We start from the raw sequence: 27109 nt of genomic DNA, 5'->3' as shown, positions 1-27109 counted from the left end.
GAGATAGTAATAGTCTTTAGTTCTCTTCTTGTATTAAATTTACATTATAAATTTATATTATAAATACATTTAATACATTAAATGTATTAAATAAAGCATAAAAAAATAATTCCTGGTAAACTGGAGAAAATAACATAACTTTTGTAGATTATTTAAGTGGTAAAAGTGCAGTATCAATATTGGCAAGTTTTAATGGAAGTAGTACAGTGAAGCTGAATACTGCAAGTGTATATAATTAGTTTACAGAGCCATTCTGTGGATGTTAATGTGTCTTTTTAGGTAAGTAGAAAGCAGCATTTATTTGATTAACTTAAAAATAGCTCTTCTGATCAAGTTTTTGTTTTTGCATGATTCTGATAATGAACTGCTTCAGCATGTTATCAGAAATCTGTGTTAAGGCACAAAACTTCTAGAACTCATACTGATTTTGGTACTTCTTTTTATGCATTGCTGTATGAAGGTGATGTAAACTCAATGTGCACTGGAAAATAATGCCTATTAATCTTATATGAAAACTTATTTAGAAGTTAAGCTTCACTGCTTTGGGTTTGACAGAACACTTAACTTGATCTTGCCTAGGACAATATCCCATGTTCACATTGTAGAGAAGTCAGTTATGCTTATGATGTTGAGCCTCACTTATTTAAATTTCAGTGGGTTTTTTTTTGTGTTTTTTGGTGGTGGTGGTTGTTTGGGTTTTGTTGTTTGTTTGTTTTTAACTAGAGCAGTATTTTTTTTGGAAGATGTACTCATCTTCCTGTTTTCCCCTCCTGTCTTCATGACAGAGTACAACCTTAACTTTGAGAATTACTATTTATTATTGTGAGGGGTGTTTTCTATTATCACAGACCTTTAGATCCTGTGTAGAAGTAAAACTATCAAGCCGGCATCTATTGGACTGAAATGCAATAGCTGGTGCTTTACTGCTCCAGAAGGAAAACAGTCACTTCCTGCTCATTCTTTGGACAACATGTCCTGAGAATTTTAATACAAATGTTGGTGTTGGAGCTCTTGCAGTAATTGAAAATGCTTTAACTCAGAGCTGGTAACTAAGTGCAGATTGGATGGTAATGGTTTTTATTCTTTGCTCAGCTGGTTATCTTTTGGAGCAATGATCTAATGATGGAAATAGCCTGAATCCTATTACTAAACCTTTGGATTGCTTTATCCTTGGACTTAATATTTTACTCTAATACAAACTTAGTGGCACCAGTGATGTGAAGCATGTTACAGGGCATTTTTATCTGTCCAAACTTGCTTTCAGAATTCCATGACTAGATGATCCAACATGTTAAGCTTGAGTTTGTGTGAAGCTACATGAACAGGAAGATTTTACTTTTTAGTGTCATGTGTTGTCAGTCTGCTGATGGTATAGAACTGAATTACTGAGATGTCACCTGATTTCTGATTTAAATACGGTTGATATCTGTTCAGCAATCATTTAGCACCCATGTAGGCTGGAATATTTTCTGCTTAGTATGCTTTTAGAGTATATAATCCAAATTGGATCAAAATACAGCAGTATTAAAACATGGAGTCTGGCCAATAACTTCTGGAGGAAAAAGCCTTTAGGCTAGCTCAGTGCTGCCTGTGAAGATGGACGCTGCTCTGTGTTCAGTGGATACAGTATTCAGCATAGCTGTCTGGAGTGAATACTAGGTTCATGTCAAATTAAGGTATAAAGGCATTAGGTCTGGCTGTGATTCCTTAAGAATTAGTGGTTAACTGATTTTGCTTCTGGTAGTGTCCCCTGTATCATGTCTGATAGGCAAACCCTGGTGCTGTAAAAACATTTTTTTCCTTTAATTACAAATCCTAACAATACTTCTAAGCAAAGGTAGCTTAGAAAGTGTGTCTGATCATTGGCTGTTTCAGTTCATGATCTGGAATATTTAATGCACTAACATAATCAGTTAAAGCAGTACTCTGGACAGAGAGTCTCTTGGTAGAAGTAATAATACCTATGTCTGCAACAGCTTATTCTGTCAGAACTAGTTGTTGCTGTTAATCTGAGCTGTTACCTAACTAAGAGACAGCGCTTTTGGTCAAAACTTTTAAATAGGAATTTTTAAAAGGTAAGAGAACCTACAAAACTGGTCTCTTAATTCCTGTTTCATCACTTAACTAATGCAAGGAGGGACTCTTCGTTAGGGACAGTAGTGGTAACAAGGGGTAATGGGTTCAAACTTAAACAGGGGAAATTTAGATTGGATATGAGGAAGAAGTTCTTTACTGTAAGAGTGGTGAGGCACTGGAGTGGGTTACCCAAGGAAGTTGTGAATGCTCCATCCCTGGTGGTGTTCCAAGGCCAGGCTGGGCAGAGCCTTGGGTGATATGGTTTAGTGTGAGGTGTCCCTGCCCATGGCAGGGAGGTTGGAACTCGATGATCTTAAGGTCCTTCCTAACCCTAACTGTTCTATGATTCTGTGAAATAATGAGTGGTTTCCACTATTTCTCATTCAGGACTTAGTTAGGTTAAGGATTTAGGGAGGGGAGCAACTGTTTTCAATAATGCACATATTTGACACATCTCTGAAGCTGGGATTGTAGCACGTGTTTCCAGAAGCTGTAGCTAGGAAATGGTATGTTCATTACTGTTCTACAGAGCAACTCATATGTCAGGTTTGTCTCTAAAAATGCTGATACAACAATTGAAGCACAGATGGCTCAGTAGTTCAGTCTATTTAACAGTTGTTTCTGGAATTGTATTCTTTTGACAAAGGACTTCAGATTACAGTTGATGACGGTGGATAAGATGGATACTATTTTACCACTAACAAAACCTGAGAAGTATGCTTGTTAAGCACCTTTTTGTTGGCTTAAGCCAAAGTAAGTGTAGGGCTGCTTATATAAGCTTTTCAGCATACTTCAAGTGCCACCTCAAGACAGGCAAAATCCAACATCAGGTTCCTAACTAATTCCCTTAACTTGTGTAGACCAAGTGGTAATGTTATCATTAGCAGCTAGGGCTTCTGTCAAAGTAGAGAACTGCAAAGTAGATACCCTTTTTAAACATACATGGACATCTATGTTTCTCTGCTCTGGTTTTAGAACTTGCTGCAAAATGCCAACTGGTGAGACTTATGCTGTCACTGGAACAGATACCTGTTTCTGATTAAACCAGTGTGCGTTTTTTTAGTGGGAATGTAACTTTCTGTATTCAAGAAGTTCCCTTCTCAACATCTATTAACTTGATTTTTCTTTTTTATCATAATCTATGGAATTTCTTGTGGAAGTTTTTGCAATTTGTTTTTGTTTCAGTAAGACGCGATAAGAGGAATGGATGAAGATGTCTTGTCCCATATATTCCCCAAAGCATACAGGGTAGAAAAGACAGCAGGGACAAAATGCCTTTTTGCTCCAGGTTGTGAAACTTGGACAGGAAAAACCCTGGTAGTGTCAAAAAGGTGTTACTATTTCGTTTACCATGAACACAAAGATAATCAGTCGAAAGGTTTAGCTAATACAGTTGCTCTCTGCTGTTAAAAAAAAAAAACCCAGAGAACTTCTAGATCTTCTGTAATTATCCAAGTGGAAAGCAGTTATTGCATACAATAAATCTAGGGCATTTGCTTCTGTTCAGACAACTGTGGTCCACTCGGGCTGCAGTTAGAAAACTACTAGAATGGTCAGAATTTGCTGAACCGCTGATCAATAGCAGCAGTAGTCTCCCTGTTGCAGGCTGAATGAGACAGGGTTATGTTAATTTATTTAGTTAACTGGAAGTAAGTAATTTTTAAAAATATAGTGGAAACTTGAATGATTCAAGTGGAAACTTGAATCCTGCACAAAACTCTTGCAGTAGCCATGGGAAATTGCTTACTTGCAATTACAATTAATTGGTTTCTCAGTTTTGACAGGAACTTACTGCTGGTTTTAACTGAAGAAGCCTGCTTCAAAATCGTAAACAATTCACAAGGTAAACACTCAGTCTTCTTCCTTCCCTTTCTATTCTTTGGACTTAACCCAGCCTTTGAGGTATTAGTTATTTCACTGTGTTCTACTCTTGTTTTTAGGCTTGACTGCTGACCAGGGCAGCAGGGTCAATAACTTTTCGACATCTTGCTTCTGAATCAGAAGATAAGGACAAGAAAACTTGAGACTCAATAATCTTGCCAAGTAGAATATATATACATGTTTCTGCTTCTTAGGCCTCCTGTGTTGTTTGAATAGTTGTTTCAGTGCATCAGGATGAGTGGAAATGTGGAATTTGTTTTTCATTTACTGGACCAAATTACTAGTTCTGCAATCCTGGAATGTTGACTTTTTTTTCCTCTTGCAGGGAGAAAAAAAATAGAAAAGTTTAAATAATATGTAGGAAGTTGTGTTACAAGCTGGTCATTTGAACTCTTCTTGTTTCTGTTTAATGACAACACAAAGAACTGTTGTGATTTAAGCCCAGCCAGCAACCCAGAACCATACAGCCGCTTGCTCACTCCCCCCCACCTTTCTCCCCTGGAGGGATGGGAAGGAGAATCGAAAGAATGTAACTCCCACAGGTTGAGATAAGAACAGTCCAGTAACTAAGGTATAACACAAGATACTGCTGCTACCACCAATAATAATAAGGGAAATAACAAGGGAAGAGAATACAACCGCTCACCACCTGCCAACTGATACCCAGCTCTACCCAAGTGGCAATCTCTTGCCACAGTGCAGCAGCCCAGATGAATTTACCTCTGCATTGTCAGTTGCTCTGCTTCCATTGCTGCAACCACCACCACAGGGCATTTGCCATCATTCATGAGTCAGTATAAAGTACTGGTCAGTTTTCTCGTTTGGTAATGTCCAAGGCCAGCTGGATGGCTTTCACCTTGGCAAACTTACTTGATCCACCCTCTCCTTCAGCAGGTTCTCCAGCTTGTCGGCAGGGACTCCATACAGTTGTCTTCCATCTATGATGCTTTCCCACAATATGGCAGGACCCATCAGTAAACAATACATATTGCTTTTCACTTTCTGACAGTTTATTATGTGGTGGGGCCTCTTCATGCATCACCTCCTCCTCTGGTGACATTCCAAAATCTTTGCCCTCTGGCCAGTCCGTGATGACTTTTAGAATTCCTGGATGACTGGAATTTCCTATTCTTGTTTCTATTTAATGAAAACAGACTGCAACGTCAAAATTGCATGTTAGTCTGCAGTTATGATGGAATACCTAGAAGCTTACAAAAATGGTTTCCTTGTCTAAAGTACTAGACTAGTGGTTCAGTTATCTTAATATTTGTATTCAGATATTGAGGGTAAGCAGATATTGAGGGTAAGTCTACTGTAGCAGTTTGAAACTGAGTCAGTTTCAGTAACGGATGCAGATATTTACCCTCTCTGCTCTTCCCAACAGGAACCGCTTCAGGCTAGCGCTCCATTTTGGTTACCATAACAAAATTTCTAGAGAAGATTGTATAACCAACTTGGGAGAAGGGAATAATTTATTGTTGCTGCTACTTGAAGGTATTTTGAGTTGTGTTAATTTTAACACTTGAAAAGTAGAAATAGTTTTTTTACAAAGAGCCATCAGGACTGAATTACTGGTTTTGTTTTAAGGGTGTTTGGAGAAGAGGAGACTGAGGGGTGACCTTACTAGTGTATATAAATCTGTAAAGGGGGAGTGTCATGAGGATGGAGCCAGGCTCTACTCAGTGGCAAAAAATGATAGGACAAGGGGTAATGAGTACAAACTGGAACACAAGAGGTTCCACTTAAACTTGAGAAGAAACTTCTTCTCAATGAGGGTGACAGAACACTGGAACAGGCTGCCCAGGGAGGTTGTGGAGTCTCCTTCTCTGGAGACATTCAAAACTCGCCTGGACACATTCCAGGTGTTCCTGCTCCGGCAGGGGGATTGGACTAGATGATCTTTTGAGGTCCCTTCCAATCTCTAGCATACTGTGATACTGTGTTTCTGTCAGTAACCTCCAAGGACCTGTGAAAGTGCTAGATTAGTTTATATCTAGGCAGGAATTAAAACTCCTTCAAAGTCAGTGCTGCTTTTTAGATGCTGGGACTATTCTGTAGGGGGGAAAAACTCAATTGAACTAAATCATTACTTCAGAAGAGTTAGAACATTGTGGGATTGTTGAACTGAAGGCCTAAAGTGCACACCAGGTGAATACTTTCATACAGTGAGCTCTGTTAAGAAGTGGTGTTCTATAATCCTGTTGATTTTTTTCCAGCATTTTACAGAAATACATATACTGGAAGAAGGCAACTACAAATCCAGCTTGGAGTTAAGGTTAGCAGTATGTGAATCGGCTCTTTGGCGATCATAAGGTGAGAACTAGGGTGATGGAATGGAATACATATGGAACCACTCCAGAAGCAGACTGAGGAGGATGAAAGCACTCTGTCAGGTCACTGTAAGGAATCTAGGCTGTCAGCACATAAGCCTGAGGAATATTTCAACAGTGGAAAAATTTCAATAGTAAGAAAACTGAGATAGTAGCACTTGAGTTTTCAGTGGTAAACCTCCACTTCTTTTGTTTTTGTGCTGTCAAAAGTGAAAAATGAGAGCTTCTTGAACTCTTAGCATGCAATTTTAGTTCTTCTCAAGCCTTCAAAGAAAATTAATTGTAGAATTTGAGGCTCCAGTTCTGTGCTTAAGCAACTGATTAGTGGAAAAAGAATTAAAGGGAGGTGAGGTATAAAATTCTGTTTCTGTGGTGGAAGATCAGATTTTTGTTTATATGTTTTTCTTTGTTTGAATACAGATGAAGTGATAGCGCAGCTCATTTAAAGTGAAGGTTAAGATGCTTTGAGGGCTTTTGCATTCTGGGACTCGCTCACGACAATGTGAGAAATGTTGAGTCGAGAGTGTTTTTCAAGGCTGTTATTTGGACATAGAACTTTCTTGCCTGGTCACAGATTTTTCAGCAATCTAATCAATACACAGAGTTACACATAAGGTGAAAGCAAAATGGTCAACTGAAGAGAATGTAGAAGTTGCAGAAGTGTTGGGGCGGCAGTATGACAGCTGAGTTCAGTTGAGGTTCAAAACTAGCAGTTTTCTCACTACTGAAATTTTCTCACTGTTGAAACATTCCTTGGGCTTATGTGCAAAGAGCCCAGGTTCCTCATATGACCTGATTAGTCACATGGCTAAGTAGGAGCTTTTCAGAAAAGGACTTCAGTGTCCTGGTGTAACCATCAAATGCAGATGAGTTTGCAGCGTAGCCTTACATTATTGAAGGCCAGCAGCACATTGGTCTGTAATAGCAAGAAAACAGCCAGCATGTTGAAAGAGATTTTTCCCTTCTTACTACTTCTGAGGCTGCATATGAGTACTGTGACCAGTTCTGGGCTTCCTAGTTCAAGAAAGGCATTGATATACTGGAACACGTTCAGAGTGGAGTTTGGGGGCCATCAGGATTGCTGAGGACCTACAAGTGTTCTCAAGGCTCAGGTTATCTATATTCCACCAAAACCAAAAAAGCTTACTCTTTCAGGTGTGAAAGAATATACTTTAAAGTGAAGAATATTGTGTAAAGGAATATTACATGTGATCCATCTGATGCAAAGGCCATGCACTGTGATGTGACAATGAAACAATAAGGTACAATACCCAAATTTTACTTTTATCTGCACATATTTGTCTATTGTTCCTACACTTGAGGAATATAAGTGCTTGAAGCCTGAGATGCTCTTGCTTTCCACGAACAGAATTCTTAACATCTTTTGCTATGGATATGTACAATAAGCTTGATTGGAAATATCTGTGATGAATTATCTCATGTAATCTCTTTTGTTGAAATTTTAAAAATAAATGCAACCAGTATGAACAAAGGCTGGTGTAGAAGATAGTAAAATATGAGGAATTTGGAAGTATGCAGTAAGATAGTTGGAATATCTCATCTATAGGACTTTTCTTTATAGAAGGAGGATTTTTTTTCACTCTTCCTCCTTCACACTGACAGCAGCAGTAAAGTTACTGCTATATTTAAAATGTCAGTTACCTAATACTCTATAAGAATAGACATCCTTTGTATGTGAAGAGATGGAAGTAATGCAACAGAGTGTACAGTGAATTAATCTTTTTCCAGAATAAGAGACAGAAATTATCTAGTACCCTGTAGGATGCTTCCCTGCACTTTAAGGACATCTGACTGCACGGGATATGGTGTCTTTCATTAAAACTGGAATAAAAGGGTTGCAGGAAATGGGGAAATTAAGTTATATCTGCATGACAGAATAAGTACATATGGGGATATGAAGTAGTTTCTATATCTGAAAAAGCATTTTAATGCCACCAGTATTACAGATGCTGCTCTACTAATACAGTTAACCTATGCAATAGGATTTAATGAGGTCACAATTTTCAGTTTCTATTCCTGTGGTAGAACTGCAGTGTAAATCCCAGCTACTTATTTCTGGTGTGATCAGGTGCCAAGTGGTAAATAAGATGAAAGGACAGATTCAACTGGAAAGAAGAAAATGATCAATTTGTTTCTCTGACTTACTAGTTCCCACAGTGGATTCATCATTCAGCCACTAATTCTGATGCATGGGTACAAAGGATCAAACTGTGGTTAGGAGTACTACTGTAAATAGCTTCTAAACTGATCAGTAAGCTGTGACATTAATCACATGTCAGTAATGTTCTAGAGCAATACTACTGGCAAACCACAATGCCTGAGTGAATGGATACATGGTTCAGATTTGGTTTCAGTTGGTGTGCTACAGTAAAATAAGCCTGCGATTGAAACACACAGAGTATGCTGTAGGGATACTAGAGTGACACTAAATAAGTTTAGTTTAGCTCATTTGACTAAATGCTTTTGAAACTGGCAGGAACTGGGGAAGGGGTGAGTTAGCAGATAAAGCTAGACCAAATGAGCCATGGACTACAGTCTGTGTATTAAAGTCTACGGAAAAGGTAAGGGCTGTTCAGGGACAGGATTGGTTTTGTGTGGTTAAATAATCTGCCTGGAAAATAATGAGCTTGTAATTTATGACTAAACTTATGACTATGTTCATTCAACATTTTCAAAGAGCTGATGCTGTAATGTTCATTAGGGGCAAAGTCAGTGAAATCATTCATTCTTTTAACTAGGGCTGCGAAAGAACAAGAAATTAAATTGGGCAGACTTATTCAAGGTAGCTGTTAAAGTGCAGAATATTCCAGATAACTCTGGGATACTCCAGCTGTTCTGACAGAAGGGTAGTTTGGCTGTTAGGGGACTCCTCTCTGAGCTTAGATATAAAGAGGGGGAGCATGATAAGTGAAATTAAGGGTAGGTTTCCAAAAAGAATGTAGATGTTTTCCCAGGGTGTGCAGGAGTGGAACTAAAAAAGCCACACCTTGAGTGAACTTAAACTGGAAAAGGAGATGAGATACTACCAGGGGTTTTGTGTAGGTAGGTTGGCAAGAAGAGGTAGAGCAAGGAAAATGTGCGAAATAGAGGGTAGTAGAAGAATTAAGTTCAAGAGTAATTAATTTTGACAGTACTCACTGAAGAAATTAGAACAGCTGTTTTTATGGATTGAACTGTTCCATTACAGAAAGTGGGTGATAGTTGCTTTTAGATGATGCTACTATTAGTTATTTAAAAAGCAGAGAAAATTCTGAAAGTGTTTTTCACTTTCTTCAGTGAAAATTTGGTAGCCCACTTTTGCTTAAAGTCCTTCTAATTGAATATTGTACTGTTATCCATGTGTGTGACATCTCTAAATAGGACATAACATCAACATGCTATAAAAATCTTTCATGCTGTCTTGTTTAGTAATTGGAGATTACACAGGGAGACTTTACCTATAAACAGATCTTGATAGAGGGGATTAAAGCAGATACCAGCTAACTGCTGTTTCTGATATTTTATGTGTTGAACTGGATTTTAATGTTACATAGCTGGTCTTTGACCTGCAAAGAAAAACATTACTGATGAGGTTTATGCCAGACTTAGCCTTAAATGTCTAAGTAAACTCAATGTATTCTGGAAGGTCATTAATGAGGTGGTTATGTCTTTCCTTTTGCAAAGACAAATTATTTTTTGAGGTTTTGCATAAACATTCTTACAGTTGTTAGTGAATTGGTAGGTTCACTGTGGAAAGTGAAACTAAATAATCTTCTTTCAGAAGAGGTGTAGCCTTTGGCTAAGGTTATGTTTTATTTTGAAGTTAATATGATTCTTTGGTTCTGGTTACATTATGCCTCCTTGTATCCTCATAATGACTGACCTCATTGTTGCTGTGTTAGACTCCAGAAGATGGCAAACATCCCATCAAACTTCCTGGGAGAATTATTCTGTCAATTTTTTTTATTTTTTTTTTAATATTTGTAAGATTTTGTTTCTGGAGATGTAAAAGAAAAATCGTGCTCTTTGGCAATTCATGTGGGTTTTGACCATATGCCTGAGCTGAGTATGGTCTTTTCTAAAATAAACCTTTACCAGTGATTTGGTACAGTCTTAGCTTCAGCCTACCAAGATACTGGTTGCTTAGCTGTCTTGGATGTCAGTATGAAGAATCATCATCTGATGAGATTGCTGATACCCAAGCTCTTAACATTCAGTATGATGTCTTTGGCTGATAGGATTCAGAACCACAATAATTTCAAAAAACTTTACATAGCGATAACTCTTTTCCTGCCTCAGCCTGTTACAGGACTTTAGACACCACTTTGTCTTGTTCTGTGGACATAATTAGCTACACCTTCACCAGAGCTGCTTTATCTGAGAGGGGACTCAAATCTTGACCTTAGGCTTAGATTTTCTCTTTATGATATGAACTGGTATTTGATGCTTGTTGCTATAACTACAAAATAAAATTTCTTTGATAATGTGAACTCTTAAATTCCGTATTGCGTAGTCAATCACTTTTTAGATGTCTCGTTACAGAAAAGATGCATTTCCTATACAAAATGTGGTTTGTCATGGCTGGTCAGTCTGTCAAAACTGGGTACCCAACTGTCTTAAGTCAACATCTCTCACTGGTGTAGCTGAACAGAATATTGTGGAAAATCAAGAGAATCCAACTTGGAGTGTTCATGCAGTGAAGACAAAAGTCAACACCCACAGGACTGTAAATCCAGTGCTTAAAGGAGAACAGCAGCTTGTTTAGATAATCTTTGACAACCTTACCTAGGATGTTAGATGTATTTCTCATCACTGTCTAGCAAACTGAAAGGCTTATTGTTGCAGTTTTAGTAGCTACTGTCTTTGGCACCAGTGTACTGACAATTTGGATTATGAGGGTTCTAGCAGTTTTCAGACTTTCTCATTTTATAGGTGATTTTATATGGAACTTGTATCTTGGAGACTTATTTAAGCACATAAATAGCAGCTGGTGTAGACAAAGATTGAGACATTTAGTAGAATTTCAAATAAAGATACAAAGTCAGTATTTTCATGTCTAAAGACACCTTTTCTTTCCAAAGTAGAACTGTAAGGATATTCTTACGAGTTTTATAACAGTTGGTCTTTAATCTGATTAATTTGTGTTTAGAGGTAAGGTTTAGGGTTATTTTTAGTTGACCTATAAAATTTCCACTGAAACTTTTTAGTCCTCCAGAATTAAACTCTCTCTGAAAAAGAATTCACTTGTTGTTTCTGTAGTTACCAATAGAGCTATAGACAAATGGTCTCCAAATCTTTTTGATCATGCACTCCATCTGGAGGAAAAAAAACACCAAAAAAACCCCACAAAAGCCCCAGAAAACAAAACAAACTACTGAGCATACACCACCCATATCTGCATATTTATTTATAAATTACATCCATAGAATCATGAAATGGTTTCGGTTGGAAGGCACCTTTTAGAAAATAATCTAGTTTCAACCCCCCTGCCATGGGCAGAGACACCTTCTACTACACCAGGTTGCTAAAAGCCCCATCCAACCTGGCCCTGGAAATGTTCAAGGCCAGGTTTGATCCTTGTACATTAAATTGATTTATCTTCCTTCCTACTTCTATATGTCTTGGATTAGGAGTAGGAAAGGCCAAATGAAGTTTTATAATGGTCAGTGGTCTGTTTTACAGTGCCTTTTTCACACCCATGAAACAACTGGTTATTTTACTTTGTTTATTACAGAGCCTAGGAGGGCTTGCTTTATTTTTGTAACTTATTGGATATCTTGTTTCTGTTAATTTGGACTAAGATATTCTTAGATTTGACTTTGAATGCTGCTGGCACATTTTCTCAGTGCTAGTATTCAAATCCATGTGATCTGCACTTGAGACATCTTTCTTTGCGGAGTTTTTGCTAGGTACTTCCCTATAAACAGGCTTTCATCATCTTTAAGGGAAACTTAGAAAATTTGGTGCTTAGGTGTTGTTTTATCCTTCTGAAAGTTTGTCTTGTCTAGCTTGAATTTATTCCACAACCAGTTTAGGAGAGAATGAGGAGATCAGTAGTAAGTGTAAGCCAATGAGCCAAATAATGTTTATAAGCTTAAGGAAGGGGGAGCTTTGCTGGACTTTCTTAGTCTTAAGGTATGACTCTAAGTTTCTTTCTGAGTGTGAACTTTATAGTTTTATGGGGTGCTGTACCAGGGGTTAACTTGCTTGTCCTTCTCCATTACTGCCTTACTTACTGTGTCGTAGTATGCATCAGAGTATTTTAGAGCCTGTTTTGGGATAGTGATTGCATGGCTTCTACATGGTTGGCTTCCTAAGCATATGCAACCCAGTCCTTAATGTGTCTCTTAACATCATGTGTTATTTGAATACCATCTGTGTTAAAATTGATGGGAAGTGTCAAGATGCAAGTAAGAATATGGATAGAGCTTAACTTTCTAGATGAGTTAAGTATATGCTGCTTCTTTCTGTACTTTTCAATAATGTGGCTGTTGGTGTGCTGTTAGTGTCGTGTGATCTGGGCAATTTTTTTTTTTTTTTTTTTTTTAAATTGGGACACAGTTGTTAACATAATTCCCACCAACTTTTTATACTGAAATTCAGCAAGAGAAGTTACATCACAAAGCTATCTGCAACAACTTTACTAGTAAGCAAAGAATTAGACCTTTGGTTACTCTCACTGGAAATTTACATTTTACATTATGAACTGTTGTATGGTGTTTATAATCCACGTATCTACAACTGTGGTAGACTTTGTTTAGAAGTATAATTTGTTGCTTTTCTGCAAATCATAGATAAAAATAAAACATAGATAAAATAAGAGGTTGTGTTTTTTTTTTTTTCCCAACATCCAACATGTGTCAGAAGCCATAGCTGTGTTTCAGGGTCACTAGCAGTGGTGGCAGAGGGTTTTTTTTTTTAATTGTGCTACTTGCTGCCACTTCATGCTTTTTTGAAGCCAGAACCTTCAATAGTGTGAAGTGCTGACCTCAAACCACAGAATGTGCAGTGTTTCAGTTTAACAACTGAAAACAACAGTTAAACACTGCTGTATTGCTTTGACTTTCAGCGTGGTATATTATGAGAAGAATTGAATAGCCTATTGATACGAGAAATCTAGAGTCATCTTGTTAGTTGGCTGGTAATACAGAATATCAAATGCAGAACAGGATTTCCTTCTGACAATATTCTCTTCCATTCTTAAAGGGAGGTAGTGTCTGAAAGATACATGTCAAGCCTTCTATTCTGTGCTCTTCCTAGAGATTTGGGGTAGGAATAAGGGAAGTGTAGGGGCTCTGTAGAGAAGTATGAGTGGTGCTGCAACTGAAATTCTTGTTTTTCTGTGGAGGTGCAGGGCTTGATGTACGGTGCTAAATTTAGCCACTCCCTAAAATACTAACATTACTTGCAGATATGAGCAAGAAGTTACCACACAGCTTGTCAGTATTTGGTTTCCAGTAACTTCTTGTCATCACAGAAGTGCAGCAAATCAGTTTATCCTAGTTGCACAACCCAAGGTGAGGAACCAAAGCTGCTTAAGCACTCACTAAATTAAATTTTGTTTACGCCTTACGAGATGTCTCAATTCACTAGTATGAGTGGCATTAGAATTCAGCTTCCTGTGTCCTGATTTGACTGTCTTCAGACTTTGTGTCATGTAGAATTGGCAGGTGCTATTTATAAAAGCGTCCAGTTTCATGATTGGGTTTGAAGTTATGGATGGACTGTACTTATTTGCCAGTAGTTGTGACGCTGACTTCTCTACGCATCTGGTTTTTCAGTATGCAAAGCATCAATATGTATAGAAGCAGGTAAAGTAACTTAGCCAGATAACTAGAATCCTAGCTGGGGTGAAGGAAAAGCAAAATGAGCCAATGGGAGCATGTTTTACAGGCTCTAATGATATTTTAATTTTTCTTTAATCATAAGCTACCTAGTGCACTTGCATACTTAGTACACTTAGGGTGCAGTGTGGCAGGAGGGACCAAGATTGTATTACAGTCTTAAATGTATAGATGGGGAAAGGAAATTAAGCAGCTCGATTTTTGTTTTTCTTGTGGCAATGACTTAAATATTTGGATCATTCTTCAGCATATTTGAAGGTGTTGCATTTTTTCAAGCTGGTCTTGGTGTGTTAGCTCTAAAATTTTGCTTATTAGATTACATTTACATTGAAGGGTGAAGATGTCAACCGGACACTTGAAGGTGGGAGGAAGCCTCTTCACTATGCAGCAGACTGTGGACAGCTTGAGATTCTGGAATTTCTGCTATTGAAAGGAGCCGATATTAATGTATGTACATCAATTTGCAAACAGATGTTGGAGTGTTAGGATCTTCCTTCTCCTGCCCCTCCCTCCGCCTCCCCAAGGGATTGGTATAAGTACCTAAATGGTTACTGAAAGACTTGAATCCAACTAAGCAATTTGCTGTGTTTAAAAATATTTGAGAGGCAGTTTCCTGCAGGTCAGAAGCTTAAGATTACATGTATTAAAAGTTTTTGTTCTTTTTGGACACACTAGGAAAAGTTGTTTATAGTTATAAAAACTTTGATTTAACCATTATTAGAAAAATAAATCCAGGGATCACATCTAAATAAAGTTTGCATGAAATGCATATTAGATTTGTTGGAAGTGACTTCAGAAGGCAGTACAATGCATGCTTGTCCAGGGCAGGATCAACTGTGTTTAAGTTGGTGTGCTTTGCTCTTTTTTGAGACATTCTTTCTTTTACAAACTTAGTCATTTTACTGTAACTTGATATGCATGGCCTTTTGACATGAAAAAATTTGGCTGGGCTGGGCTGTGTTGGCACTTGAAAACAGCGAAGTTCTCCATGAAGTGAAGTTTCTAAATGTTTTAACCATGCACCCCAAATGCTGTGCTTTGGAATAATCCCATTGATATGCTGGAGGGAAGGGGTGCCATCCAGAGGGACCTAAACACGCTTGTGAGGTGGGCTGATGCCAACCGCATGAAGTTTAACTGTGCCAAGTGCAGGATCCTACACCTGGGTTGGAGCAATCCCAGGCACAGCTATAGGTTGGGCACAGAAGAGATTCAGAGCAGCCCTGCGGAGAAGGACTTGGGGGTGTTGGTTGATGAGAAAATGAACATGAGCCAGCTTCAGTGTGCGCTCACAGTCCAGAAAGCCAACCGTATCCTGGGCCGCATCAAAAGGAGCGTGACCAGCAGGTCAAAGGAGGTGATCCTGCCCCTCTATTCTGCTCTTGTGAGACCTCACTTGGAGTATTGTGTAGAGTTCTACTGTCCTCAACAGAAAAAGGACATGGAACTGTTGGGAAAAAGTACAGAGGAGGGCCACAAGGATGATCAGGGGACTGTACACCTCCCGTATGAAGATAGGCTGAGAAAGTTGTGGCTGTTCAGCCTGGAGAAGAGAAGGCTGTGTGGGGACCTCATAGCAGCCTTCCAGTATCTGAAAGGGACCTATAAGGATGCTGGGGAGGGACTCTTCATTAGGGACTGTAGTGACAGGACAAGGGGTAACGGGTTCAAACTTAAACAGGGAAGTTTAAATTGGATATAAGGAGGAAGTTCTTCACTGTGAGGGTGGTGAGGCACTGGAATGGGTTGCCCAGGGAAGCTGTGAATGCTCCATCCCTTCAAGTCCAGGTTGAACAGAGCCTTGGGTGATATGGTTTAGTGTGAGGTGTCCCTGCCCATGGCAGGGGGGTTGGAACTTGATGATCTTAAGGTCCTTTCCAACCCTAATGGTTGGAACTTGATGATCTTAAGGTCCTTTCCAACCCTAACTATTCTATGGTTCTGTAATTCTCTGAAAGTTAATGTATAGGAAGACATCTTAGCTTTGGTCCTTAACAACAAAATGGCTTGGATTTTTTTTCCTTGGTGTCTGGAAATACTGTCTCTTCCTCAGTTCCCCTAATTGGAGAGGAGGTAAAAGTGGAGGGAAAAATATGAGTATTTTGGTTGCTCCATTTCTTATTCTTTCCAGGACTTTAGATTAGAGAGGAGAAGACAGCTTAAACTGTTTCAGCCAAAACTGGTTTCCTGAGTAAGGCTGGCTGGCAAATGTGAGAATTAGGAATAGTGGTTTTAAATTGGGAAAAAGTTGTCAGCTGACACCCTGCAATGTCTGTCATTGGCCTAAAAAATTAAACAAACCTTAGAATACCTTAAAAGTGTTACAGAAGAAATATCTTGCTGTTACCTGTTTTTTAAACAATGGCTTTTCTTTTTAAAAGGAGAGTAAAAAATTCTGATTAATATTCTTCTTAATTCTGGTTTTCCAACAGTAGTGTGAAGGTAGGGATTTAAGTGAAACCTTTTAATGCTGTCTGAAATTGTGTTTCAAATAACTTTGTCTCCATTTACAGGCTCCAGACAAACACAATATCACACCACTCCTATCAGCAGTCTATGAGGGCCATGTTTCCTGTGTGAAATTGCTTCTGTCAAAGGTGAGGCAAATGTTTAGAAAAAATTATTCATTAGCAAAGTATGTTGCTGTGATTTTTTTATTTTTTATTTTTTCCCAGTAAGATTATGATGCTCCAGATAAGTTCAGAAAATCAGCCAAATGCTGTTTATGTTGCTAAACCAGAAAGGGTAATCTGCTCATGAAGAAAATAGTTGGAGGAGAAAGTTCCAGGACTTTTTCAGTGTGGAAAAAGTAATAGTGACAATTCAGTATTGTAATCTCCAGCTAGAGAACAATTAACAGCAAATCAGGCAAGAAAAATGTGTGCTCCTTTAGCAGACAGGGAGGAGTGGGATTTAGCTTTAGCAGCTGCTAAAGTGTTTTATGTGATGGAATCTCCACTGTGAAGCTGCTCAGAGGTGTGGTTTCCCTCTGCTTTTGCCAGATGACTGAAAACCCATGTGGGCTGGCAGAGTTAAGGGAAGTAAATGTACGAAGACAAGCTTTGTATGTTATGGAGCTTGTAAATTTTGTCCAGGGGAGAATAAGCTTGTTCTGTTTCTCTTCTGCCTTTGATTCGTATTATGAAGGAGATCCAGTTAAATCAAGCAGTGCTTTGTCTCCATATGTGCTTGTCCTTGTTATATCTTACTTTGAAAAGAGGAGGTTAACAGTATGTTTTCAGAATATGAATCCACTTAAATCATTTCGCCAAAGGATTTCATGCTGTGTAATGTTTTCATATGGCACTTCCAAGGTAAAGGTTTTACTTAAATTCATGCAGCATTGAGGCAGTTAACTTTTCTTCCCTTCTGAGATGCTGTCTTATGTTAGTTATACCTTCCTGTGAAGAAATGCTGTGACTGTTAATTTAGGATTCAGATGGTGCATCCAAATTGCTTAAATTTGTCATAAGGAATGATCCTTTATTTAGGATCATTATATACATGTCACAAAAAAGGTATTTTTTTATCCCATGTTGTATTTCTTTCTTTTTTTGTTTTGAATTCTAAGCAAGTTGCTCAAATAATAAATGCAATGCCTCGAAACTTCATAAGTTGTCTAGTTGTCATAGGTTGACTAGTAAAGGTTGCGTATTAATTGTAGTCTCTGTCAGCAGGGGCATTAACATCGTGAGCCATCTAGTTTTCATGCAGCTTGTAAGAATGTATTGATCTCTATACTTGGTACGATTTGAATGGCAGCAATTTGTTTCATGGAATTTCAGCTAACTTTCAACAAGGGTTTCCTATGATAAAGCACTGTCTGTTACACTTGTTATTGCTCAGAAAGGACTATTTTGGAGTTCTTAGCTAGTGCTTATCACATGTGGAAGTTGAATTCTGTGGTGACAGTGTGTCTAAAATACAAATGACACTTTGGAATAGTGAAGGCTGGTGGTTTATCTGGGAATCACTGGCAGCCTATATACAGCTGAACTGACAGAACTGTAGAATTATTTAGGGAAGACCCCTAAGGTTATCAAGCCCAGCTGTTAATCTAACACTACCAAGTCCATCACTAAATCTTGTCTTCCTCATGAACCTCCGTTGGTGCCATTTTCCATTGTGCTGGTGTTCAGGTCTCTGAATATAACTGTACATTGTTTGTCAAGTTGTATCATCACCACCATTATGGAAGTATTACCTGTGGCTAGGTTTGGTCAGCTTATGAATAAAATTACTGTTGCAGGAAGAGTTGTTGGGTTGCATAGCTTATGTCTAAATCTTGTGGCTGTCAGGGGCTTGAATGTAAATAAAATTATATAAATAAGCTCCTTTCTGAAAATCTAGAAGGTTTTACCTTAACTCTTAACCTTAACTCTTAACTTGAATAGCTTTGTTTTGGTCATTCATAACTATAATAGGGAGATAGAATTTAACTTGCTGCTTTCTAAAGAAACAAAGAAGTGTGGGTTTTGATCTATAAATGGACCTTTCCTTGGGCATTTTGAAATACTCCAGCATTAAAGCAGATTTTGGGGCAGTAGCTTTTGACAAGTCAAAACGTTCAATGGCATAAGGAGTCTCAGTTCCCTAAAATGGATTTTGTGTGGCAGCATTTGGAAATGGATGAGGAATACAGCAAGGATTTGCAAAAAATAACCTTGTTGGTAGGCTTGTTGGGATTGATAAGGGTCTGTGGACGTTGGGAGCAACCTAACTAAGCAAGTTTTGCCACTGGATGCTTTTTAACAAAACGCCAGTGTGCAGTTATGTTTAAATTTGCCCAGCAGATACTTGAGTTGTCCTCAGAAACTTGATTTATGGTGTTCTGCAGCAGTTTTAATGTCACGTGTGAAGGAGTGCTTGTACAGAAGCTTTCTTGCCATACTGTTCCTTCAGCGTGAGACAAGCATGCTGTCTAGCAACATCAAACTGCAGCTACATGTTGCAGCTAAGCCACTGCAAAGGTTAGTTTGACAGGAGATTCTGGTCAACCTTTTAGTACTCTTACCTGCATATTACTACTGCTTCCTTGCAATAGGCTTGGCATTTACCTTTTTCATTTGTCCCTACTGCAAGTTAATTTGTCTAGTTAGTTTCCTGCCAATTGAGGACTCCAAATTAAAATTCTGTTGCAGATTTTGTTGCAGATTTAGTTGGAATTGAAGAAACACTGCTGCCAAATCAAGAGACAGAACTGAGGTATCTTCGGTTTCACTTCAGCTGCTGCCATGGGAGTTTTTTCAGTCCTTTTGCAGTGTGATGTCCCTGTTCCAAAGTGTGGTCTCCCGGGTTTGATTCGTTTTTGTAGATGTGTACAGTAGAACCCGATTTTTCTGTTTTACTGCTTAACCTAGTCTCTGTGGTGTTCTTTGTAAATGACAGATGGTGTTTGCTTGTTGCCACATACTGAATGCTTGCTCAGCTGTCTCTGTTGTGGCACTGCTTTTGTAGGGATAGATGAATTGTGGAAGAAGTTTGGGAATAAGAGATGTGAAACAGATGGAAACGAAAAAGCTGAAGTCTTTTTAGCTAGCCCTCTAGTGTCCCTTGTATCCACACATGCCTTACATTATTAGTTGCAAAGGCACAAGTGGTATCTTTTTCTCCATTACCATACTTCATGTTTATTCTTGAAGAACTGTGAGGAAAGTATTTTTTTGCAAGCCTACTTATCATCATTTTGAAGACCTGGTTTGGTTTTATTAGTTTTGATAAGCTAAAGGAACACCAGCTGTTATCATTTGACAGCAGGTACCTGGGATAAGGATTAATGCATTTTTATGCCTTTCTTGTGCAGCTTCAGGGAATTGGAATGTACTAATTCTGGAAAAGCTTAGATTTTAATAGACCTCATTTTCTGCTTCTACCGTCCCACTGTCCCCCTTAGAATGCACTGAATTGTCTTGAGTCAACCACAGCTCCAAATTATGACATAGTTAACATTTTATAAACTACTTGGTGGTCCCATAGTGTTTGGCTACATAATAATACTGGAGTGATTAAAAAAAAAAACCAAACAAAAAACCAGCTGCAAGAGAACACCTTCCTTAACACACAGGATTTTAGTTTGGCATTGGAAAATACATTGGTCAAAAATGGTGAATTAAGCACTGTGAATAATCACTTTTATGTGAGTGGTGTTTTTTTCCTGGTGGGTTTTACAGCCCAGGGGGGTTGTGGAGTCTCCTACATTGGAGATATTCAAGGCCCACCTGGGCGAGTTCCTGTGTGATGTACTCTAGGTTACCCTGCTCTTGTAGGGGGGTTGGACTAGATGATCTTTTGAGGTCCCTTCCAACCCTTGGGATTCTGTGAGTTTAATGTTCGTTAGTGGTAGCAAATGAGCACTCCAGCAGATTTAGGCAGTAATTTTGCAGCTTCAGAAAGCAAACAGTGCTGTGTTTGCTCTTTGGTAATTCCTTTGATTGGTATTGAAGTTGCTGACAATGTTTTAAGGGTTTTTTCCCAAGTTTTCATCTATTTTAATGGTTGCATAGATTTAACCCCCAATATTTTATGTTTTTTTCTATTCATAAAGCATAGCAAAAAAACACTTTGAATTATGGATTTACAGTAAGAATAAGGTTTTACTTTGAACTGTAGCTTTACATATTACCATATTTTTTATCAGTATTTAAGTTTAAACATACACCCAGATATAACCAACATAATTATTTTTCAGAAATAAAATAATTTTAATTGTTTACAGCTAAATGAAACAGTTATTTGTCTTTGCTCTCATAAGTACTGAGAGACACCTAACATAACTTAAAGGGTATATATTATGTTGTTCCAAAGAGTTTCTCAAAAGGGCCTTTGATGCACACTTTCTTCCGAATTTAACATTTCATTGAGGATTTCCTGATTCGCTGATTGGATGTTTTAGTTTTGGAACCAACAGTGCTCAGTTTGATTTATTGCTCTAGAAGAAGCGTAAATGCAGTTTGAAAGCTTCAGAAGTTGAGAATACAAATGCTTGATTTCAGGCACTGCTGTTGTGCTAAAAATAATAGTGATCAGCCATAATCTGTTACTGCCATGATTCTGCTAGATTAGATTCATTAAATGGCTTTAAACATACTAGAATTGTAGTCTGATGGGCTGCAGACTGCAGTTGGGCAGGTCTGCACCACTCTGATGGTGCAGGCCTGCCCAATATGGACTTAAAACATTGATAATGTGGCAATTTAAATTTTGAGATCAAAACCAAGGTTTTTGTTGGCATGTTTAAAATGTTCAAGTAGTGTCATTCCTTCCAGACCTATAGGGATTAAAGCTCAAATGTTAGTCTGAAATTGTCAATTTGTTATAAAACTGTAAAACTTACTTAAGTGGGGAGGAATTAAAATATGAAGTTCTGTATTTGAAACTTTTCTATACATTAAAAAAGACTTTACCTTCCATTTGTGCGCAAGATTTTGATGTTTAGGTTAACAAACAGCTGCTACATGTATGCCAGATCAGCTTCCAAAAAGCTTAATTAACCTGCTCTTGCCAATAGGTAATAATACAGTATGATATTAATTCTCAAAAATTGAAAGGCTCTAAGTCATGAAACAGAAAATGGATGAAGATGGTTTTTACTGCCCTCAACAAAGGATAGGTGAATTTACCAAAGTAGCACGAGTGTAATCTTAATATGTTACAACTGCCACAAGTAGTGCAAACCCTTTAGGTCAGAGCTGATATGTGATTTTCTAATAAACACTTTTTGGTCAGGCTAGAGGTCAAAATATTGTATCCTTAAAACAGTTCTTCTGAAGAATTCATTTTGCCTGTTCCTACAATACTGCCCTTTTTAAATAATCCTTCCTTTTTAAACTATCTAAGCTTAGTTATATAGTATATAACCTAGAAATAGTTTTCGGATTTCTTAGTATATCTTTCAAGTTTATGAAAATACGTGGAATATCATACTGTAGACATCCCAAAGAGTAGACCTATGGAGGCTTGCAGAGTGATACCTAAAACTGCTCTATCAGCATCTTTCAGTTGCAAATGTTGTTTTGCTCTGATTTACTGTAATACATGAAAGTAATTAGCTTTGGTCTAAAGAGCACTTCCTGCTTAAAGTTCAAAGGTAGGTCTTCTTGTCTTGCTAGTATGTTAACTGTATAGTCCTTTTTATTAATCTTAAAATATTTTTCTAGGAATTTGTAATTTTAAACAGTAAAGCTGTTTGCAGCATGTTCTGACCTCAGAATGAAACAGAAGTGTGTTAATTTTCTTCTGCCTTTTCAGTACTCTTATTAATGTTAAGTAATGTATTGGGAGATATTCTGTTATTACAGGGAAATTAACTTTTAGTAGCTTTTGTCCGAGAACTGAATTGTTTTCTAAAATACCAGAGTTTTATTTTGCTCATGTTATGTACCAGCCTTCTACAAAACAAAGTAACAGATATCTAATGAACACTGAGCCGGGCTGAAGCAACATCAGTTGCTGTATTTCAGTTTGGTTTTATTCTTTTTAGGGATAGTGGACTTAAGAGATACCTATTTGAAAAGAAGAAATATATATTAAATTCAAATTGTTCCTTTTTTTCCTTTGAGAATGTTATTTGATCTTGTAATGTAAAAAGGCACTTGCTTTGGGTGTAATGTAGGAAAAAACAATATAGTGTTACAATGGACGACTGAACTGATTTTTGAATTCTTTTAATGGAGGATGAGGTTGGTAGTGAAAGATGGAACAAATCCATTTGTTCAGCCTTCAAAATAGTTCTGCTTTTTCAAAAATATCCAGTGTAATTTGATCTCTGATTTCTACAAAAAATGTGTTAGAAGAAATACCCAGTTGCATTAGGCAATTTAGCACCTTTCTTCTCCTCTGGTGGCAGAAAGGATGCCATTGAGGCACAGTTTGAGTATGACCATTTATGCTTACGTATTCCCTTTATTCATGTGTACCTCTAAAATCCCCAATATGACGACTACGTCTGTCCTCTTTAAGAAATGTTTATAAGTTTGTTGTCCATGAGCTCATTCACATCTGTTTTGAGCAAGCTGTCATCTGCCTCTGTAACTTCATATGCCAACTTGTTCTGGAAGTTTTCTGCTTGATGCTTGAAATCAGTCTTCTGCCAGCTTCAGTAAGTGCCCCCCCCAACACCACTTTCACAGGGCTCTGCATTGCTTCCCCGTGCTGCCCCCCTCCAGAGTATGTTTAACATTTGTGCTTTGCCCAGTGGCTTGCTTGAGGGAGATGATTCTTCTTTGTTATTACCCTGCCAAAGAAAGAGAGTTTATGTATGTGTTTGTGTGTATTTTAAGAAATAAACATAACACAAACATAAAATTTTAGTAGCTTTTTACATTGGGTTAGTAGAGAATACTGTGGAATCATTGTACTTTAATAAACTCTTCATTCAACTTGCTCCCAGGCAGCATTGTACTTCTGAAAATTAGTCCTGTTGACCTGAACTTTATTATTTCCTTCTCGTTTTATACAATGCAGGTAAGAATCTTTCTGCCCAGCTAAGGGGCTGTTCTCCTAACTTATTAACACTGAGTTTATTAAATGGTGTCCTCCCTTAGGTAGTCATGAATCTCTCATCCTACGTTCAGAAAAGCTGTTTCAGAAATTCAAGTCTTTATCTTGTAACTATTCTGAAGGACAAATGTGCATAAGGGTGGAAAGCAGTCCTGTCTAAATTAGCAGTTCTCATGTAATGTAACTGTTAACTGAAGTAATTTTAAATATTTTACACCCTAAATGCTGATACAGTGATGGAGAGTTTTATAAGTTAAAGCTCTTTAAACTGTGATTCAAGATGAATACTGACAAGCCATTTAGTGTATGGTTCCATTTTTCTCCTAATCTAAATTCCTTCAGGTTTTCTGAGTTGAATTTCAAAGAATAGCATTGAAGCCCTTCTGATTTCCACACAGATTGTCATCTGAGAGTGCTATCTAAACAGTAGAGATAATCAACACCTGCAAAATTAAGCTTTTACTACTTTTATTGTTGCCTTTCTTCTCCCAGGATAACGAAGATTATAGCTGTATAGAGAGGGAGGTGGGGGGTGTTTTTTTTTGGTTTTGTGTTTTCGAAATGGGAGAGAAGCACAATCCTACAAGGAGCTAGTCTCTTATGATATAGAAAGAAAATAGTATGCTTTGTTAGTAAGTAAGCTCTTCCAGACTTTGTCTAATCTAGCATGTGAGAAAACATAGATTTCATAGCAGTGTGTAACACTGAATTCTTCATAAGAGTAGTTGCTGGAAACAAATAAAGAAAAATCCTTCTATCTCCATCCAAGACTGATAACTTTTTTGATCTTGTAACTTGCTGTGTGACACATTACATGATTTTCTTTTCTAGTTCTATAAATTTTATAGGCGTATATATTATAAATTCTATAAATTTCTATAAATTTTGAGGCTTAGATGAGCTGCGTGCTGAATAGTTTTGTACATAAATCTTGTCTGCTTGGTTTCTAAATGAAAACTGAACTAAAAAGCTGTATGTAATCGATATAATTATCCAAGGTAAGTAGCTGTTGTGACACACTTAATACATACAGCCTGGCTTTATGAATTGACAGTCCTTCTTAATGTCTTCACAGGGTGCTGATAAGACTGTGAAAGGCCCAGATGGACTAACTGCCTTTGAAGCCACTGACAACCAGGCAATCAAAACTCTTCTTCAGTGACGGATGGACTGATACCTTAACTGTCTCTCCTGTGGCCTCACACTGCTGCCTGTCTGTCACTCTTTTGCATCTTCAAGCTTCTTCAGCTAAATACTTTGGGGGGAGGGAAATTATTTCTGAATCAGACTAGTTAGGGGCTTGTATTGAAGATAATCTCTTTGGGGAGGGTTAAAAAACTATTATGAACAGTGTCCCTCTAGGACTTCTTTTCAGTGCACAATCTCTTCCTGTTTCTAGTGAAAATGGAAGAAGGAAGACAGACCATGATCTTGAATTTTATGCTTGTAAACCTCCTAGTTAGTACTAAGATTTTTTTGAAAGATTCCTTTAGATGGAAGTACTGTGCTATGTTCCTAAAACTAATTGTGAAGGAGACAATAGTCCCATGCTATTAGTGTCTGCTATAATCTGAAGTGTAGTGATGTAGGTGGCTGGGTTGCTTTTCTCTCTGTGGTTAGCTTTATTATCCTTCTGCCTAAAGCTTATGTTGCAGTTTTGAGGACTTTTGATACTAGTTATTGGACCTGTTCTTTATATTGACTAATTGGATGTCACACTAATATTTTTCTGACCTATTGAATAAACCAGGAAAGATCAGTTGAGGCATGGTGATGTTGCACTCCAGAATATCTGCTAAGGTACTTTTGGATGCTTGAATCTGAAGTTTTTCTTTCCCATGTTTATTCTGGTCCAGGACAGATGTTTTAAGCAACTGGTTTTGAGAGAGTTCGAAGTGTCACTGTAGTTATTTCCAAAAGGATTCTAAGATGGAATTACTTTACTCACCATGTCAGCATAAAATTTATAGACGCATGTGAAAGCTACAAGCTCTTTGGTACACATGGATAATCAAGTCAAAAGTGGAAAATGAACAATATCTAGACATTCATATCAGGTGAAATTGTTGCTAAATATTTCTGGTAAACTTTTAAAATACATCTAAGCTTTCTAAGTTCAGGTGTTAGGAACAGGAAGACGTACAAGTAGAAGTCTTAACTTGCTCTAACTACTGGAGGAAAAAAACCCAATTTTTAATTGTGCATATCTTTGAATCAGTATTTCATTGTTGGCCGAATGAAGCTCTTAAATTTTTAATGAAGTTAAGGCGTGGGGCTGAAAAGTTCTCAGTGCAACCCACATTAACCATCAACTTTTAGATAAGATTTACTATACCGGTAATTATGACAGTACTGTGACAGCCTTGATAATTCATGGGAAGGTATTTAATGATGTTCTAGGTATTCCCATCACATTTTATGGTCCTCAGGAACGTCTGAGCTTCTTTCTGGCTTTCATTTTGAAAATTTTCATTACATTGCTAGTTCACCCAGAACTGCATAACAGTTTTTGTAACAGAAAAGTGTATACCACAAACTATACATCTTCCTCTTTTTTGGAATACAGATTTCAGACTTTCTGATAACATACAAAATACAGAAACGAGTGTATATAATGTCTCGTGCTGAATTCTTAAACAAAAGTAGCTGATATTATTTTGATATTACTGTTGAAATTGAGAGGATATGTAGAAGTAGGCTGGTGACTACCACTCATATTTAATGGAGACTTAGTTTTACTTGAATAATGTTGCATATTACGATTTAATGTCCCAGCTATAAAAAGCCTTGTGTTGACTGTAAAGTGAGAGCAGAAACTGATTTACATGTCCACATCCCATAAGAGATGGAGAAAACAATCAACTCTGGCCATAAACTGTACAGTGCAATTACTCTTTGCTTCTTTGAGATGGGTGGCAAGGAAGAGCAGAAGGGTTGGAAATCAGCGATAAATCAATTGATGAGCTGCTGATAAAAGAACAAGCATGTTTGGTGAACAATGCTTTTAGTGCTATTTAAAGAGAACTCTTTAATCTTATCTCTGATCAGTGCTGGATTGTCTTGTTGTTGTAATAGTGTGAACACAGACTATAGATTTAACTCTTTATTCAGCTATGAAAGTAAGCATCTTTGGTATAAATTTGCCTCCATATTATGCTATTAAATACTTAGCTATTAAAATACTAGTCTAGAAAACTGCAATCTGTTTTTATGTGGAAACTTGATTATTCAAGTTTTTTGTGTTGATCAGTGTCGTCTGGCCATAGAGGTTTTTTTTGTTTTGTTTTTTTTAGGTCAGGGTTGGGGTTTTTGTTTGTTTGTTTGTTTTCTGGGTTTGTTTTTTTGTGTGTTTTTTTTTTTTCTCTCTGTATCCTTTCCTATTCTTCCCTTCAACTCTCACTTAGGTGAGCATTTTCATAGTAAAGAAACATCATCTTTCTACTAACTCTTCTACTAACGGGTGATTCACTGAGGCAATTT

The 27109-nt window shown here is 37.6% G+C and overlaps 1 protein-coding gene across 1 annotated transcript in view; it reads left to right on the top strand.

Moving 5' to 3' along the window:
• The window catches only part of MTPN (myotrophin), a 35636-nt gene extending 8806 nt beyond the window's left edge, over nt 1-26830 (top strand). Inside the window, exons 2-4 of the mRNA XM_057427918.1 lie at nt 14465-14578; nt 16645-16728; nt 24705-26830. Coding sequence (XP_057283901.1) covers nt 14465-14578; nt 16645-16728; nt 24705-24791 — 285 coding nt within the window. The 3' untranslated portion in view covers nt 24792-26830. The remainder of the gene's footprint in view (nt 1-14464; nt 14579-16644; nt 16729-24704) is intronic.
• The last annotated feature ends 279 nt before the right edge of the window (nt 26831-27109 follow it).

This window comes from Pezoporus wallicus, unplaced genomic scaffold (assembly GCF_028554395.1).
Source record: "Pezoporus wallicus isolate ANWC-B61680 ecotype Strahan unplaced genomic scaffold, APGP_CSIRO_Pwel_v1 contig_2908, whole genome shotgun sequence".
Lineage (NCBI taxonomy): Eukaryota > Metazoa > Chordata > Aves > Psittaciformes > Psittacidae > Pezoporus > Pezoporus wallicus.
The sequence above is the reverse complement of the archived record's forward strand: the minus strand, read 5'-3'. Positions and strand labels throughout refer to the sequence as shown.